Genomic DNA, 14,654 nt, shown 5'->3' with positions numbered 1-14,654 from the left:
CCGTGATTTTTGGTTGTATAACTTTTCTGAAGCCTTTGGTGGCACAATTATTCAATTAAACTGCTATATTTCAGTATGTTAAGAGTTTCTTTAACACTTTATTTGAAAAACAATTATACTCAGCATTTAAGAACACAGGAAAACTAATATTTGCCAATGCTTTGTAGTTTATAATATAGTTTTAGTAATCTTCTCAGTTAAAAAAATGCATTTCACATATGAAGCACTAGATTTTTATTTGAAAAAAGAGAGACATGTCCATAACAGCAAAATAAGAGCAACCATATCTGATAATGCTCCTGTCATTTAGTTCCTGCTTGTGCCTCCATGTGGGCTAAGGGTGTACTTGCAACCAGGGAGTACTATTTTAGTTTGTCTAGTTTAAGGAAAAAATAATGTTTTTCTATACTTAACAGTTGAAGTTGCATCAAATGAAACTCTCAAGAGGCTTTTAAAGATATTATGCACTTTTTAACTTTGAAAATGTACACCTAAATCACACTGTGTGTTAAAACTTAGAGCTTATAGTCATCCCTAGTATTTGTTAATTTAAAAAATGATCAAAGTTGCAACACAAATTCTGCATTTTAATGTTAAAAATACATTAAATGAAAAAAGGAATAAGCACATTTGATTTGAATAAATAAATAAATAAATATACTGACATTTATTTCAATTAATATTTCAAATTGTAGTCCGTGTTCATTTAAGTTTTTAAGTGTACGTTTTATCTATTTGTACATTAAATGTAAAGAAAATAAATAAAACAATAACCTCGAAATTATCTAAAACAGATAAAGAACTTCTTTAAAAAAAATCAGGAAGCAATAAAATATTTCTAAAAGGAAAATAAAACTTCATCTTTTGTTTAGCTCGTCGAATATTTATTAGTTTCAATTAAAAAAAATTTTTTTTGATGGAAGATTATTATTGTTTTAAACAAATAAAAATAATGACTCAATGTAGGTTCTTGGAAATAGCAGAAACCCTGATCTTTTTTTACTGTCCCTTTATCTCCATGTCTGCGGACTGCACTGTCAGTTTAATAAACAGGAGATTCCGTAATTATTTGTCAGTAGAGGCTTGTTTTTTTTATTTTTTTTTATAAACTTTATTATTCAACACAAATAGAACAAATATGTATGACAGGAACAATAGTCATAACAACAACAATGTCAGGGGATGGTACATGTATTACAAAAAGATTACAGATGCTATGCATTGAAAATATTCAGAGAAAGACAGGTAAACCATTTTTCTAGCCATCTTGTCTTCCTGCCAATCCCTGTGGCTTTTCTCACGTGACCTCCCATGTGACGTACAACCACGCCCACTCTTTTGAATGAGCCACTTCCTGGTTTCAGGAGGAGCGCGTCTGCGTTGAAGTCGGTTGAGGTCCATTTAGATCACGAGACACCTGACTTAATTTATGTGAAACATATTTTCTGTTGTTTAAGAAAACTTTAAATTAGAAAAAAGGGGCTTCCTGTCAAAAACACAAAAAAATTGTTATGTTTCCGCCTAATTTTGCTTGGGGAGCCGCAACGTCTGCATATCAGATAGAAGGTAAAACACGCGGGGGGAGCGACTGTAATGACTACACAATGTTAAAGGCACAAACTCTGTAAAAACCAGTTTATGAAAAAAAAAATCGTAGCTATGTTTTTTTTCTTTCCAAAACTTGCATTTTAAATATCTAAATAAATAATGCATTTATAACTAAATTAAAAAAGTGATTTTTCTGTTATAAAAGCCATTAAAAGATGAAAAATAATGGTTGATGCTTAAGATGAGAAAAAATGCAAAGTAGTAAATCAGCTTAACAGTCTGGATGCCAAAAATCGTTTTTATTTTTTAAAGTTGTGCATTATATATGGTGACCTAGTATTGAATTTGAATAAGTTATAGTTTTTCAACTCAGTCCTTATCCAAATTCTATATTTTTAGTTTCTTTTATGTTTTTGTGTTCTTACTTTCTCCTGATTTCTATTTTAAGCATTCGTTTATTTTTTAAAGCTTGCTCATGTAATTTTTGAGTTTTTCTCTTGCTTTTGAACTAAACACGTCATTTTAGCAGAAGTCTTGTAGAATGTGTTTTATCACCCCTGTGTTGGCATTTGCATTGACGTACAGTAATGCTGCTTGTTTAGGTGGATGGCAGGCAGACGAGAAGGGACTTAGTATCTGGGACACCTTTTGTCATGAGGAAGGCAGAGTGTTTGGAGAGCAGAATGGAGATGTGGCCTGTAGCAGCTATGAGCTGTGGGAGACAGACCTGGCCTGCATCCAGCAGCTTGGACTGACCCACTATCGCCTGTCTCTGGCCTGGGCCCGGCTCCTGCCTGATGGGACCACCAGGCACGTCAATCAAAAAGGTATATCTGCGTGTCCCTTCAACACCCAGAGTGAAACCCTCATAAATTGATGTTTTTTTTTTTTACATTTTTCTTTATGGCTGTCAAACAGGTGTGCAGTACTACAATAAGGTGATTGACGATTTGCTGGCCTGTAACGTGTCCCCTATGGTCACTCTGTACCACTTTGATCTGCCGCAAGCTCTCCAAGATCGGGGCGGGTGGTTATCACCCAGCATAGCTACTTTATTTGATGACTATGCAAAGTTTTGTTTCCAGACTTTTGGAGATCGAGTCAGACTTTGGATCACAATCAACGAGCCTTACGTGTGTGCCAAACTAGGCCATGAGGATGGCATCCACGCCCCAGGGTTAAAGGAAAAAGGCACCCTCGCTTACGTGGTCGGGCACAACATGCTCCGTGCTCATGCCATGGCGTGGCACAGCTACGACTCCGGGTACAGAGCAGAGCAGAGGGGCGCTGTGTCGCTGGCACTCAACAGCGACTGGTTCGAGCCGCTGGACGGGGACTGCAGCGAGGATGCTGCCGCCGCCGAGCGTGAGCTCTCATTCACGCTGGGATGGTTTGCTTGGCCTGTGTTTGTTACTGGAGACTATCCGGAGATGATGAGATATGCCATTGATGCACAGAGCTCCAGGCTGGGATACACTGGTGCCTCAAGGCTGCCAAAGTTCTCAGAGGGTGACCCTGCTGTTTTGGGAACTGCTGACTTTTTTGCGCTCAACTACTACACATCCCGCAAAGTCAAAGCAGGAGGAGGTCGAGAGCAAACGCTCAGCATGAAGTGCGACAGAGATGCAGAGGACGTTTTAGACCCTTCCTGGCCTGTTTGTGGGGTTTCTTGGCTTGCTGTTGTCCCACACGGCTTAAGAAAACTTCTTCAATACATTAAGGTAATGCCTGAAGATATGGACAAACCTGGCATGTGATGCACATTCTTGATTGTGCATTGTAAAACGCCCATGTTGTTGTAGGGGGGTTGACTTGTATGAGTGCTGTAGGTTTTTGCATTGTCCAGGCCCATAGAGGGTCACAGACAGATGCGGCCGCATCTGAAGAGGAGCTCAGGTGTGTGTTGCATTACCCTATAGGCTCGTTTGGCCACCTTATAGGGCGTCATAAAAACGGAAAGTACCTTTTGTCGTGGGTGTGGTAAATGTATTGTGAAGTACTTGTAAGGATAATGTAAGTTACACAAACCTATACCATGGTCCGGTTGAATACTCGATTCTGATTGGCTGCTGGGTGTGTGTTAAAAAGTGATATACCACAGGAAAACCGCACAGTGAAAAAAGAAGTTCTGGTCACCTAGCTTAGATGTTCTGCATCACTGCGCTGGTTTCTTTAAAACAACTTTTAGCTTCATCATCGGGACAAAAACAACCGGTAAGAGGTGAACTTTCTATCTGAACTGATGCTTTATATCGCGAATATTGAATTCAGCGGTGGTGCAGCGACACACCACATAATAAATAGTCCACTTCCTGTGAAAAAAGCTATCCAAATCGGAAAAAAACAAGAATTAAGGTCTAAAAACTTGTTAGTATTTATTTATTTTGTAAGTGACCATGGTATAAGCGGTTTAATGGCCTTCGAAGTGTGCATTATCAATTTTTCGCGTTGGACGGTTCAGGCTTCCACGGCGTGTGTTAAAACGTGATAATGCACACTTTGTTGGCCATTAAGCCTTACTTATGACGCAGGGGGGTGTCCAATTAACATGCAAGTGCCTTTGCGCGCAAGGGACATGCAAGGGACATGCAAGGAGCATGCACTTATAAGTTGAACAGCACTGTTTCTTGCACAGTGCGCAAGTTTTGGGGAATTGGGGGAAAAAAAATCTGTACATTGTACCTGCATCTCACCTACATTGCCCTTATGTGTTGTATTAGTGTTCGCTGTAACTTGTTGCTCGCAGCATGTCTGTAGAAAAAATGTGCATGAACAGCTTTGCTGTACGGCAGTGACGTACGGTGAGGTTGATGGTTGGTGAGGCACTTACTCCTCTGGAGCCAGATTTACAATTGCAAGAACTGACTATTTCACCATTCATCCAACAGCAGGTAACAGCTTATAAAATACACACAAGAACCTATTTTTCCAACAGAGAATATTTCTTTTATAGACATGGATAGACACTCTTCTTCAACAAAGATTGAAAACCATGTTTGGCCTTACTATGCACCAATCCTTCTCCACAAAAAGCTCTATGATCTGTTGGAAATGTCTTACTTATTTTCCTTTTAGTTTAACGAGTCTCTCCTTCTCAATGTAGAGAGATTTCCTCTCTTCCTCCAATCTTAAAATTTGGTTTAAGCCACCTGCGTGCCCTGCTCAGGTTTGACAGCCTGTACCTACCTGTAAGGACAGTTGTGACCAAGGCAAATAATTGTCTGTTTCGCTATATTCTTATCTATTGTTTCGTAGATCTGGGATTGACTCACAACAAGACTCCCCCACATTTCACCCAGCGAATTTATTCTTCACCTTTGAACATGATGGATTGCGTCCAGCCGCACAAGAAGAACACTCTGACATTTGTTTAATGTTTTGCCATTGATTCTGGATGCAGTAATCTCTCTTTCGACACCTCCAGAACGGCACTGATTCTTCATTAATGCTGTCACGTAGAATGAAACCGTTACTTTGCCGTGTTTGCAAACAAGCAATTTCCTGCCGTTGTGACTCGTCACAGGCCATTAGTTTGAGCCTGGCACCATCAAACGCGGCTAAACGACACGCCGTGCACCAATCTGTCTCCCCTCTGAATGCCTGACAAACTCTGATGCCTCGTTTGACAAAAACATTTGCCTTGTTACATTCCAGGACACTTTCAGTAACCCTGCTGTCTACATCACAGAGAATGGCTTCGCTCAGGCCGGGCCGCTGCAGATCGAGGATGCTCAACGCTGCGAGTTTTACAAGAGCACCATCTTAGAAGTCGCTAAAGGTAATGGCTGGTGGACGCTGTTTAATCACTGAGCAGGACTTGGCAGACCGTGCAGCCTTAAGTATGTCCATGAAACAAATGATGGTGAAAACATTATTTTAATGTTGTATTCTTGGAGCAGTGCCTTTTGAGTCACTTTTTAAGCACCTCGTGTCCAATACAGCATTAGGGTTTAACAAATGACTCCTCTAAAAGTTTCCCAAGTGTGCTCCTATTCAAGGGCTGAGGGTCATTATAAAGCTGGAGCACAGTTAGGCTTGGCAGGCCCTCTTGGCCTGAGAGTGGAACACGGTCAACCATCAGCTTTTACTGTTCTGGATAAATGGTGTAAAAGGTTTGAATCCAAATCACATTATGGTGCTTCAATAACCCTAAATGTGCAGCCCCAGTGTATGCAAACTGGTAATAAACATCATTTCTTGTTGTACGTATGTGTTAACACTGCAAACGTTGGATGCACCATACGTTTCTGTGCAATTGCTGTGCAATTTCTTTCACATGCAATTTCTGTGCAAAAGGGTGAGCTTAAACCTGCGAAGCATTGCTTTGCACATCTGCCGAGAGAGACTGCAAAACACGATGCAGCAGTTTATTATCCTGCTCTAGTGCCTGGAAGGGGAGGTCTACTTTTTCAATCAATTCTAACCTTGCAGCTTCTTGATTGGCCGGACACACCTGATCCAGGTAATTGGTACTGGGTAGAATATCTGGATAAAGAGTAAATCAGTTTCCTGCTCCAGTGGGTTTGCATTACACCAAATGTATTTTTTTTTTCAAAGAGCCAGCTGTAAACTTTGGTAAGTGCGAGATCACTCAGTGGACAGAGATGTTGTTTCTTTCCTATATTTCTGCCAAAGAGTGATTTTTAAAGTGCTCTCATGATGATGATGATGACCCCCCCCCCCCCCCCAAAAGAAGCAGATCTGATCAAAAACAAGGAGACCCCAGTTTCAACTGCAAGTCATGTGACTTATGCAGTTGACTGTTATGACTGAATGCTATGACTATTGTAACTGCTTTCATTTTCTGCCTTTTTGTGAGATGCCATTTAGGTTTAAGCCTTAGTCACAGCTGCCCTTTCGGTTAGATAGTAGCCCGCATGAAATATGAAGGTTGTAGACCGTTCACTGAGCCCGAAGAGCAACAATGTCATTCGGATATGATTTTTTGTTTGTTGAACAACCGCCCCCAAACTCTGCACACTGTGCACGGAAGTGCTGTTCAAGTGATAAGTTGTTTGTCTGGGCGTCCTACAAACACTTGCGTACCACATGCACACCGGTGGTGTAAAGGGCTCCCTACGACAGCATCACTGCTACGTCATAGCTTCCTTTAGCCTTAAGAACACTTCCTGATGCACATACCACACGCACGGCAATCGTATGTTCCATTTCTACGATGTACCTTAAGGTGGTTGTACCAACCTCAAGGGAACTGCAAGACACACCCGCGCTTCCTTTAACCCTTGTGCTATCCTAGGCTCGTTAACATTGGGATTTGGGTCATCTAGACCCACTAGACAGTGCGCTGAACCTTTTTTCTTCAATGATTTGTGAACCTCATTGGTGTCCAAGGGTTACATGAAATCATTCCACCTTTATCCACCTTTGTCATGGTAGGGAGAACACGGCAATGCAAGGGTGGGGTCATCTAAGATAGCACAAGGGTTAAGAAGCAGCTGCCGTCTACGACCCTCCACGGGTCTAGGCAACCCAAAAACCTGCAGCGTCCGTACGGGTCAACCCCTCATACAGGCGCATATGACTAAGGCTTAAATTATATTGCATTGGTCAAGTTATGATTCAAATATTTTAAAAGTCTTACGTTTTATCTCAGCACGTTTGCATTAATCTGAATAGTTTGACTTTGATGCTCAAGTATTCAAAGAATTTATAAAATTAGCTTTCTTTTCAAAAATGAATTATGCGCAAATCTAAGTTTTCTGTTAAAATAAAAAAGGCAAGCTTTTACGATGAAAGCAAAAACTACACTGGAATGTTTAGTCATTAATGAGATAGCAAGTGCAGACCTTGCTTAGATACTCACAGCTGACAAGCATATAACTAGGCATTACTAATGATGCTGTTGTTCTCAAGTAAAGTAATGATGTTAATCTTCTCGCATGTCATGTTAACAGTCATGAATTAATTAGATGGTTTAAGAAGGAGAAGCAACAGTTTTGTTCTTTTTCTTTTCAAAAGCTGCTTTTTCTTGCTCTGCTGTGTTAAACCGCCTTTTTTATGTTCTGACTCCGTTTAGCCATAAATGAAGACGGGGTCAACGTCTGTGGATATTTTGCGTGGTCTCTGATGGACAACTTTGAGTGGGCCGACGGATTCAGTGTTCGTTTTGGACTCTTCCACGTGGATTTCTCTGACTCCAACTTGACCCGAACCATCTACAGATCGGGACAAGACTATGCCCGGACTATTTCGACTTACAGACCTGGGAAATGAACACGAAAGGGAAAAACAAAGAAGGTTTATTATGGACGATTCTGGTTCTACACTAACATTACAAAACCAGACGCTGTTAAAACCTTTGAATTTAAAAAGGGTTATGTATCGATCATGGCTATGTATGAATTCCCTCGCTACTGACTTACGGGTCTGCAACACTTAAAGAGTTTGGGCTCAGGAATCTGTCAATAAAAAATAAATTCATAAAGACTTATGCACAAATCAAACCTTGCAAAAAAAGAAATTGAACAAATATAAAAAAAAATACGACATTTGGTTTCACGTTTAACATGTCTGTTTTGAATACAACTCTTTTTTTTGTCTTGAATACAACATTTCCCCTGTTAAACTGTCAAAAACACGACACTGGCATATACATGGAGTCCAGAAACATTGATTCAACTGAGTGAGGATGCACTTTGAGCCTCATTTATTAAACTAAGATATAATTAAACTTTTTAGAATGTTATTGATCACCTGACAGGGAAATTATCTTGATACCATATCTGCTGAATAATAATAAAAAAAAAAAGTTATTTACAGCTGCTGCATTTTGTGTTGTCACGTGAGAAAAGCTGATCGCATAAACAATACACCGGACCCGGAACTGGTGGGAGAAAAGAGCAGCAGTGTTGGGTCTAAACACTTCTCAACTATATTTGAGCAGGAAGAAAGGACACGGACTCACTTTAAATCTTTTCTGGAGAGAGAGAGAGACAGCAGACAGGAACACACTCATGCAATTCTCCGTTTGCTCTGAGCTTCCAAAGCTCTTCCTCCTCGTTTTTATTGATAATCAGGGTGTTTCCCTAGGTGTAAAAAAAATAAAGTCCATGTTCGTCAAACTTCTTCAAAGATATGATAATAAGAGAACGACAGAACAAAATAAGAAAAATGGATGGACGAACGGACGGATTGATGGATAAATGGATAGATGGATGGATGGGCGGATTGATGGATAGATAAATAGATGGATAGATGGATTGACAGATGGATAGATGGATGGATGGATAGATAGATGGATGGATGGATGCATGGATAGATAGACAGATGGATGGACGGATTGATGGATAGACGGATAGATAGATGGATGGATAGATAGATAGATGGATGGACAGATAGACGGATGGATGGATGGATGGATAGATGGATGGACGGACAGATAGATATCACTTTTCCAGCATATGATAAGATTACAAAAACATGTCAGCAACAACAAACACTGTGTGCAAACAAAATAACAAATAAACATTAAATAATAAATAAATTATTTGTAAAAAAAAAAGTTGATTATAAGACTGGTGTTTTTGTGCTGTAAATTCAAAGTTTTATGGCATTTGGAATAACAAATGTTTACCTGCTTGCAGGCACAGTCGAGCGCAGGCCTGAGGACAAAAAAAATAAAAACTGCAGTAAAAGACGTGTTTATGAGTCCAAATGACATTTTCTGCTTTCTGAACCAGCTCCCCCAAGGAGTCTGTTGTTTTCTTTATTTAGAAACCCACTGTGTTCTGATGATGAAGACTTGGAGGATTTATAAAATATAATTTTAAATACGTTCTTTTCAATTGACAAATCTTTTCCAATGCAATGCATTGGTCTATTTTCACCAATCTAGTGAGCACTGATGCACATATGTTTTTGGGAATTTTCCATGGCACTTGATCTTAGAAGATACCCTGACAAAAGGGCAAATGTTCTAAGTAGTGAAAGAATCTGGACAAAGCCTATGTGAACATTTAAAGTCATTAAAACAGAACATTTCCATTCTTAGGCTTTTCTGAAATCTGCTTTCGTAAAACAATTTTTTTTTGTCTTTTTATGTTTAAAAAAGTGTATTCTTGTCACAACTAAACAAATCAGTATTTTATGTCTGCAGATATGAAGCAGAGCTTAAAGTGAACAGAGTTTTGCCGTCAGTAATGTGTTCTAGAGGCTTTCACCATAATGGAGTGCATACGTCTGCAGCTGACACTGTCTTTAATGGGAATCAGCTGATGTGGTTTGTGCGAATTAAATCAAACGTAACATTCCCGTTTATTACCGGAAGTTGTGGATCAAAAAAAGGCCTGAAGCCTGAAACAACCGTTCTGAATCGTTGGTAGCACAAAAACTCAACAAAAAAAAAGTGACACAAAGTCGTATTATGACCACAGCCTTTCTCCTTAGGAAAGTCACATGCTTTGGGTTTTGCAAAGCTTTTGTGACCCAAAGAAAAAAAAAAAGGACATCTGAATCCATGAAGAAACCTGCTGCAGACTCAGAAGTGATGCCATCTGAAAGCAACAGATGTCCCACCACAGAATGAGACCACAATGTCATTTGTACCTTCAGCACAGCTGTGTAAACTGTCTAGTTGGAGATGGGAAAAAAATAAAGGGAAACAAAAATCCTCCTAGCGGCTGATTCTTTGTCCACACTGTGGTACAGATTAAGCAATATTTAGATTTAGCCCTGATAAATGCACGCCTGAGCTAAGGGGCTTAAAGATGGAGGTGGGATTTTTGTTTTCAGCTCTGAGGCTGCGTCTGATAAGACGGAGCATATTGTCGACAGTTTGCGATGTTTAAAACTGAAATCCACATCAATTAAGGGGATGAGAGCTGCAGATGAAGATTATGATAGCATCTGTTTGTGAGGCTGCACTGCCCCCTTGTGGTGCTCGCAGAAAGCGCACCATCACAGTATGTGCGGCTTTGATGTATGGAACGTATCCTTTTGGTTGAACAATGAACAAGTGAAGAAGCTCTCTAACAGCAATACATCATATATTTAACACAATTAATATTTATACCCGGATGGGGAGGGAAATGTGATTTATATACAGAGTTGGGGGACTTTGCATTAAGAAGCGTGGTGTATCATGGCATCCAGTTGTCTTTTTTTTTTTCTTTCTCTCTACAGATGTGAATAATACCCTGGTGGCCCTCGTCCATCTCCGTCAAGTCGAGTGAGAACCTCTTTTGTTTTGTGATGAATAATGTGGAAACATGAATAATGGTGCTCCTCTTCGCATTGCAACGTCTTTGCAGCGTGCTTTTGAAGGCAAAGTTGAGCCACATCTCGCCGCTCGCATATCTACAACTCTTTCAGGTGCTGCAGGTGACTCCTGCAGGGTACAAACAAACAAAAAATGTTATTGAACTCTCTGGAAAATAAAAACATGGAAGTTTTTTTCTCGCCAGATGTGTCAGAGTCGAAATCAAGACTGAAGTAGGTCTGAATCTTGTTTCCCGTGATTCATCTTGGGCGACTGAATTTTTCAGCTAAGAATTGATTAGTAATTCCAGAAACTGTCTGCCGGTATTGATGGTTTCCATCTCCTCCTATCACTGGGTAGAAGCAGCTGCTTGGGCGGAGGAACCACCGTCGCTGCCGAATTGATTAAATGAAATACGAGCGAGAGGTTACTTTGCACTTAACCAATGCCGAAATGAGCCATTTGTAAGGAGCTGAGGAATAATATGTCTATTGCTACTTGGAAGGCCTAAAACATTCATTAGCATTTAAATAATTCACACTTGCCGTATCTTTAATAGCCTGAATATGAATATTTGACTTCAATTCATTACAGCCGGTAGAGTTTATTGTGATTAGTTCATGAAGAAAGTTACAGAACAAGCTATTTTTAAATGTGCTTTCCAATTAAGTGTTAAATCTATCATGTGCATAGATATGTTGCTCTTTACAATGAATTAACACATTTAATTGGCCCATTTAATCATGTCTGCCAGTGCGTTTTCCCTCTGGAATTTTGTGGTACGCCAAGTGAAGCCCATTTGTGTTTGACCAAACTTATATTTTGGCAGAGGCTATAAAAATAATCAATAGGAAATTCATTTACCTTGTTTTGTGCACTAAAAGCCTTAATGATTTAAAAAAAAAAGAACAAAAACAGTTTGTTTTATAATCTGGATTATTCTGGTTGTGTTTACTGATGTCAAAGTTATTCTGAGATGTGCACAGCGTTCTGTCAAAATGCTTGGTTGGGTGTAGCGTTGTCGGAGTTTTTGGGTTGGGAGTCAGTGACGCTTGTCTTGACTGTACCAGCTTGTCTCTTCAACCTTGTTGCAAACAACGTTGGGTGTTATTGTTCATACTCGAACTCAACTGCAACAGTTTCACTCGAATAAGAGTCAACACAACTGAAATTACACTCCAAATGACCCTCGTCCACATAGGAGGCGAGCATCTAACATCAAAGGGCTCCATCCGATTGGTCAAATGCATAAAGGGTTTTATTTGATTTGTTAAATACTGCCATAAGATTGTATTTGCACATTTAAAGTTACCATTTATCGACTTTTGCTATATGCATATTGCAAAGCTTGATATCGTGATAACAATAAATGTGCGATCTATTGTGCAGGCCTAATTGGCCTGCATGGCGCTAGCATGGCTAATGTGTAGCGTGTTATAAACAAGTTCTAGACAGTAACTGTGAACGCAGGTAATAAAGACTGACTGACTGACTTATCTCTGAATCTCGTCTCGCTTAATGCGGCTTATAGTTCGGTGGTCCTCATTTGTGGAATAAGTTCAAAAATTTACCATTCATTGACGGTGCGCCTTATAATCAGGTGCACCCAACAGTGTGGAAGGTATGGTAGTTAGCAACGAAATGATTAAGTTAAATCATAATACTAAAGACTCTTTATTATGAACTAAAAGAGAGGCCCAACTTTGTGCATCCCTGCAGTCCTCACAGGTGCAACTGCTGAAACTTCTGACAAATAATTACCCTGTTCTAGTTACTGATTACTCTCATATTCGTAGTCCCCGGAGAAATACTATAATTAGATTGTTGCTTTAATATCGAGATGATGAGATGTGAGTCACCGCCTTTCTCTGGAGCGCAGATACAAATCTCTGCACTCTTTTCTTTGTCTGGGTCTCTCAGTCAGCTGGTGAGAGACCAGCGAGAGCCTCAAACCACTGATCAGCCTGTCTTCATGTTTTTTTTTCTTCTTCTCCCCTACCCCTCTCTTTTGCTGTTTTTCCTCTCACTCTCCAGCTCATCATCTTCCCCTCTCATATTTGCTCATTTTCCATTGACAAGTGAGTACACGAGGAGACGGGAGGGGAAAAAAAAAAAAGGCACAAACTTTCTAAATCCTATTGACCTACTTTGCCAGACCTTGCACTGGGAATTCACATTAGTGCCAAAGAGTTTCAAGAACAGTTTTTTTTTCTTTCCTCTACCCCTCTGTCTTCCTGGGCTTTTTCAGCTGGAGGCCATTTTCCTCACATCAAGTGTTTGATCCCCACATGAGCCCCAACAGCACGTTATACAAGTGGATAAACGTCTTACAATTGCATAACTGACGTTTTGGAGCTCGCTCGCCACTCCTCACAGTGGAGTAAGAAGCGTGACATCCGAGTTATGAAAAAGTGCTTTGGAAGACTTCGCTCATGATGAATTTGGCAGTGGAGACAGAATTGAAGAGGAGAGGGAGAGGAGGAGGAGTGTGTGTGTGAATATTCTTAGGCCTCCAGTAACAGGAAGTGGAGTTTGTGACGGAGTCGTGCAGAGGGCTCAAACTGGCAAAAAAAAAAAAAAAAAAAAGAAATAAAAGGGAGAGAGAGGGAAATAAAAGCAATTCAGATCCATTTTTTAAGTCTCCCTCCTGAGGGGCCACGGATGACCCCGCTAATGACAGTCAAAACTCCAACTCCCTTGAGTGTGGAGGTGCTGTATTATGAGAGGAGGTTCGCAGACCTGCCTGAAAAATTGAAAGCGCCCTGGAATATTCAGCTTTCCCTGGGTGCTCTGTTGGGGGGTGAACATGCAGAGATGGGCATTCTGTATGGGGATGTGTGCACAGCGGGTAAGAACCCCCCCCCCCCCTTGCTTGCCTGCGTGTGTGCAGTGGCCAATGAGGCGGGTTTCTGGGAACAGTGGTGGGAGTGAAAAGGATAAAAAAATGAACAATTTATGGAACCTTTAGAGCTGAGGTGAACATAACTGTGAAGATGGGGCAGAAATGGGAGCTGGATGCATGCAGGGAGACTAATGGCGTGGATGTAACCTCGTGCTCCCAATATGCAAACACAATGTCATCGATGAGGAGTCAAGCTTTCCTCTTCTTTCTCGTCACTCCTTTTCTTTTTTAAGAGGCAGAGCTTTTTGCTCTTTTTATCCTCTTTAAAAAAATGTAAAAATTCACGGACAAAGTTTTTAAAGACCCGCTCCGATGATCTTTTTAGGAATTTTAAAAGTTGTCCTGTTGGTCTTTAAATTATGATTTAAAATAATAAAAAGCTGCCGTTTCCTAGGGCATAACTTTTTAAGTGGTTCATAAGAATTTTCAATGTGGGTGGGAGAAACCCAGCCTCCTTTTCATCCAAGTTGCTGAGAGCTCTCTGTTTACATGGAAATGCCAGCTCAGACGAGGAAATTCAAGACGTACATCGATCTCGTTGTCTACAAGTTGATGCATCAGAGTGGAGCGGAACAGGGAGCTTGTGGCCTCTCAGCATATTTTTGACGTCACTATACGATCTTTTTCAAACGGCATTTTGTTGTCTGCTGCTGATTCATGAATTGAAAAAAGAAATACTAAGAAATCCTATTTTGATCTTACCGTATTTTCCGGACTATAAGTCGCACCAGCCCAAAAATGCATTATAAAGTAGAAAAAAACACAGATAAGTCGCATTTTGACGGGAAATTTATTTGACAAAATCTGAGACCAAGAACTAATAAGTTGCACAACCTCATATGACACAATCATAGCAGATTGTTTATCTCATAATTTCACAGTAATTCTTTCTCATACTTATTTATTCCTTTCATGAAGCATCATTGGCCAACTAATACTCTGTTTTCATCCTGTATTTGTAGAAACAGTTGTCATTTTTATTGCATT

General features: G+C 40.2%; 1 protein-coding gene across 6 annotated transcripts; it reads left to right on the top strand.

Moving 5' to 3' along the window:
* Positions 1-968: 968 nt before the first annotated feature.
* On the top strand, positions 969-13,928 carry gba3 (glucosidase, beta, acid 3). Of its 6 annotated transcripts, XM_011487369.4 has the most exons (6): positions 982-1,566; positions 2,151-2,375; positions 2,467-2,486; positions 2,634-3,269; positions 5,203-5,326; positions 7,586-8,053. In XM_011487369.4, exons 1-6 carry the CDS (start codon positions 1,512-1,514, stop codon positions 7,780-7,782), a joined length of 1,257 nt encoding a protein of 418 aa, XP_011485671.1. In that variant the 5' UTR covers positions 982-1,511; the 3' UTR covers positions 7,783-8,053. The 6 variants fall into 6 exon arrangements, with proteins under 6 accessions (XP_020567246.1, XP_020567245.1, XP_078792599.1 ...); XM_020711587.3 differs by lacking the exon at positions 7,586-8,053 and adding an exon at positions 10,690-13,928 and having other exon boundaries at positions 969-1,566; positions 2,467-3,269; positions 5,237-5,326; XM_020711586.3 differs by lacking the exon at positions 7,586-8,053 and adding an exon at positions 10,690-13,922 and having other exon boundaries at positions 971-1,566; positions 2,467-3,269.
* The last annotated feature ends 726 nt before the right edge of the window (positions 13,929-14,654 follow it).

Source organism: Oryzias latipes, chromosome 18, assembly GCF_053564925.1.
Source record: "Oryzias latipes strain Hd-rR chromosome 18, Olatipes_Hd-rR_3.1".
NCBI classification, from domain to species: Eukaryota; Metazoa; Chordata; class Actinopteri; order Beloniformes; family Adrianichthyidae; genus Oryzias; species Oryzias latipes.
This window is presented reverse-complemented; position numbering and strand designations above follow the sequence as displayed.

Excerpts from the sequence above, each read along its gene's own strand:
- gba3 (XM_004079749.5), top strand. The coding sequence starts at position 1,512 with ATGTTTCCGCCTAATTTTGCTTGGGGAGCCGCAACGTCTGCATATCAG. Across the intron at positions 1,567-2,150 it reads GTCTGCATATCAGATAGAAG|GTGGATGGCAGGCAGACGAG; the intron begins GTAAAACACGCG and ends CTGCTTGTTTAG. Across the intron at positions 2,376-2,466 it reads CAGGCACGTCAATCAAAAAG|GTGTGCAGTACTACAATAAG; the intron begins GTATATCTGCGT and ends GCTGTCAAACAG.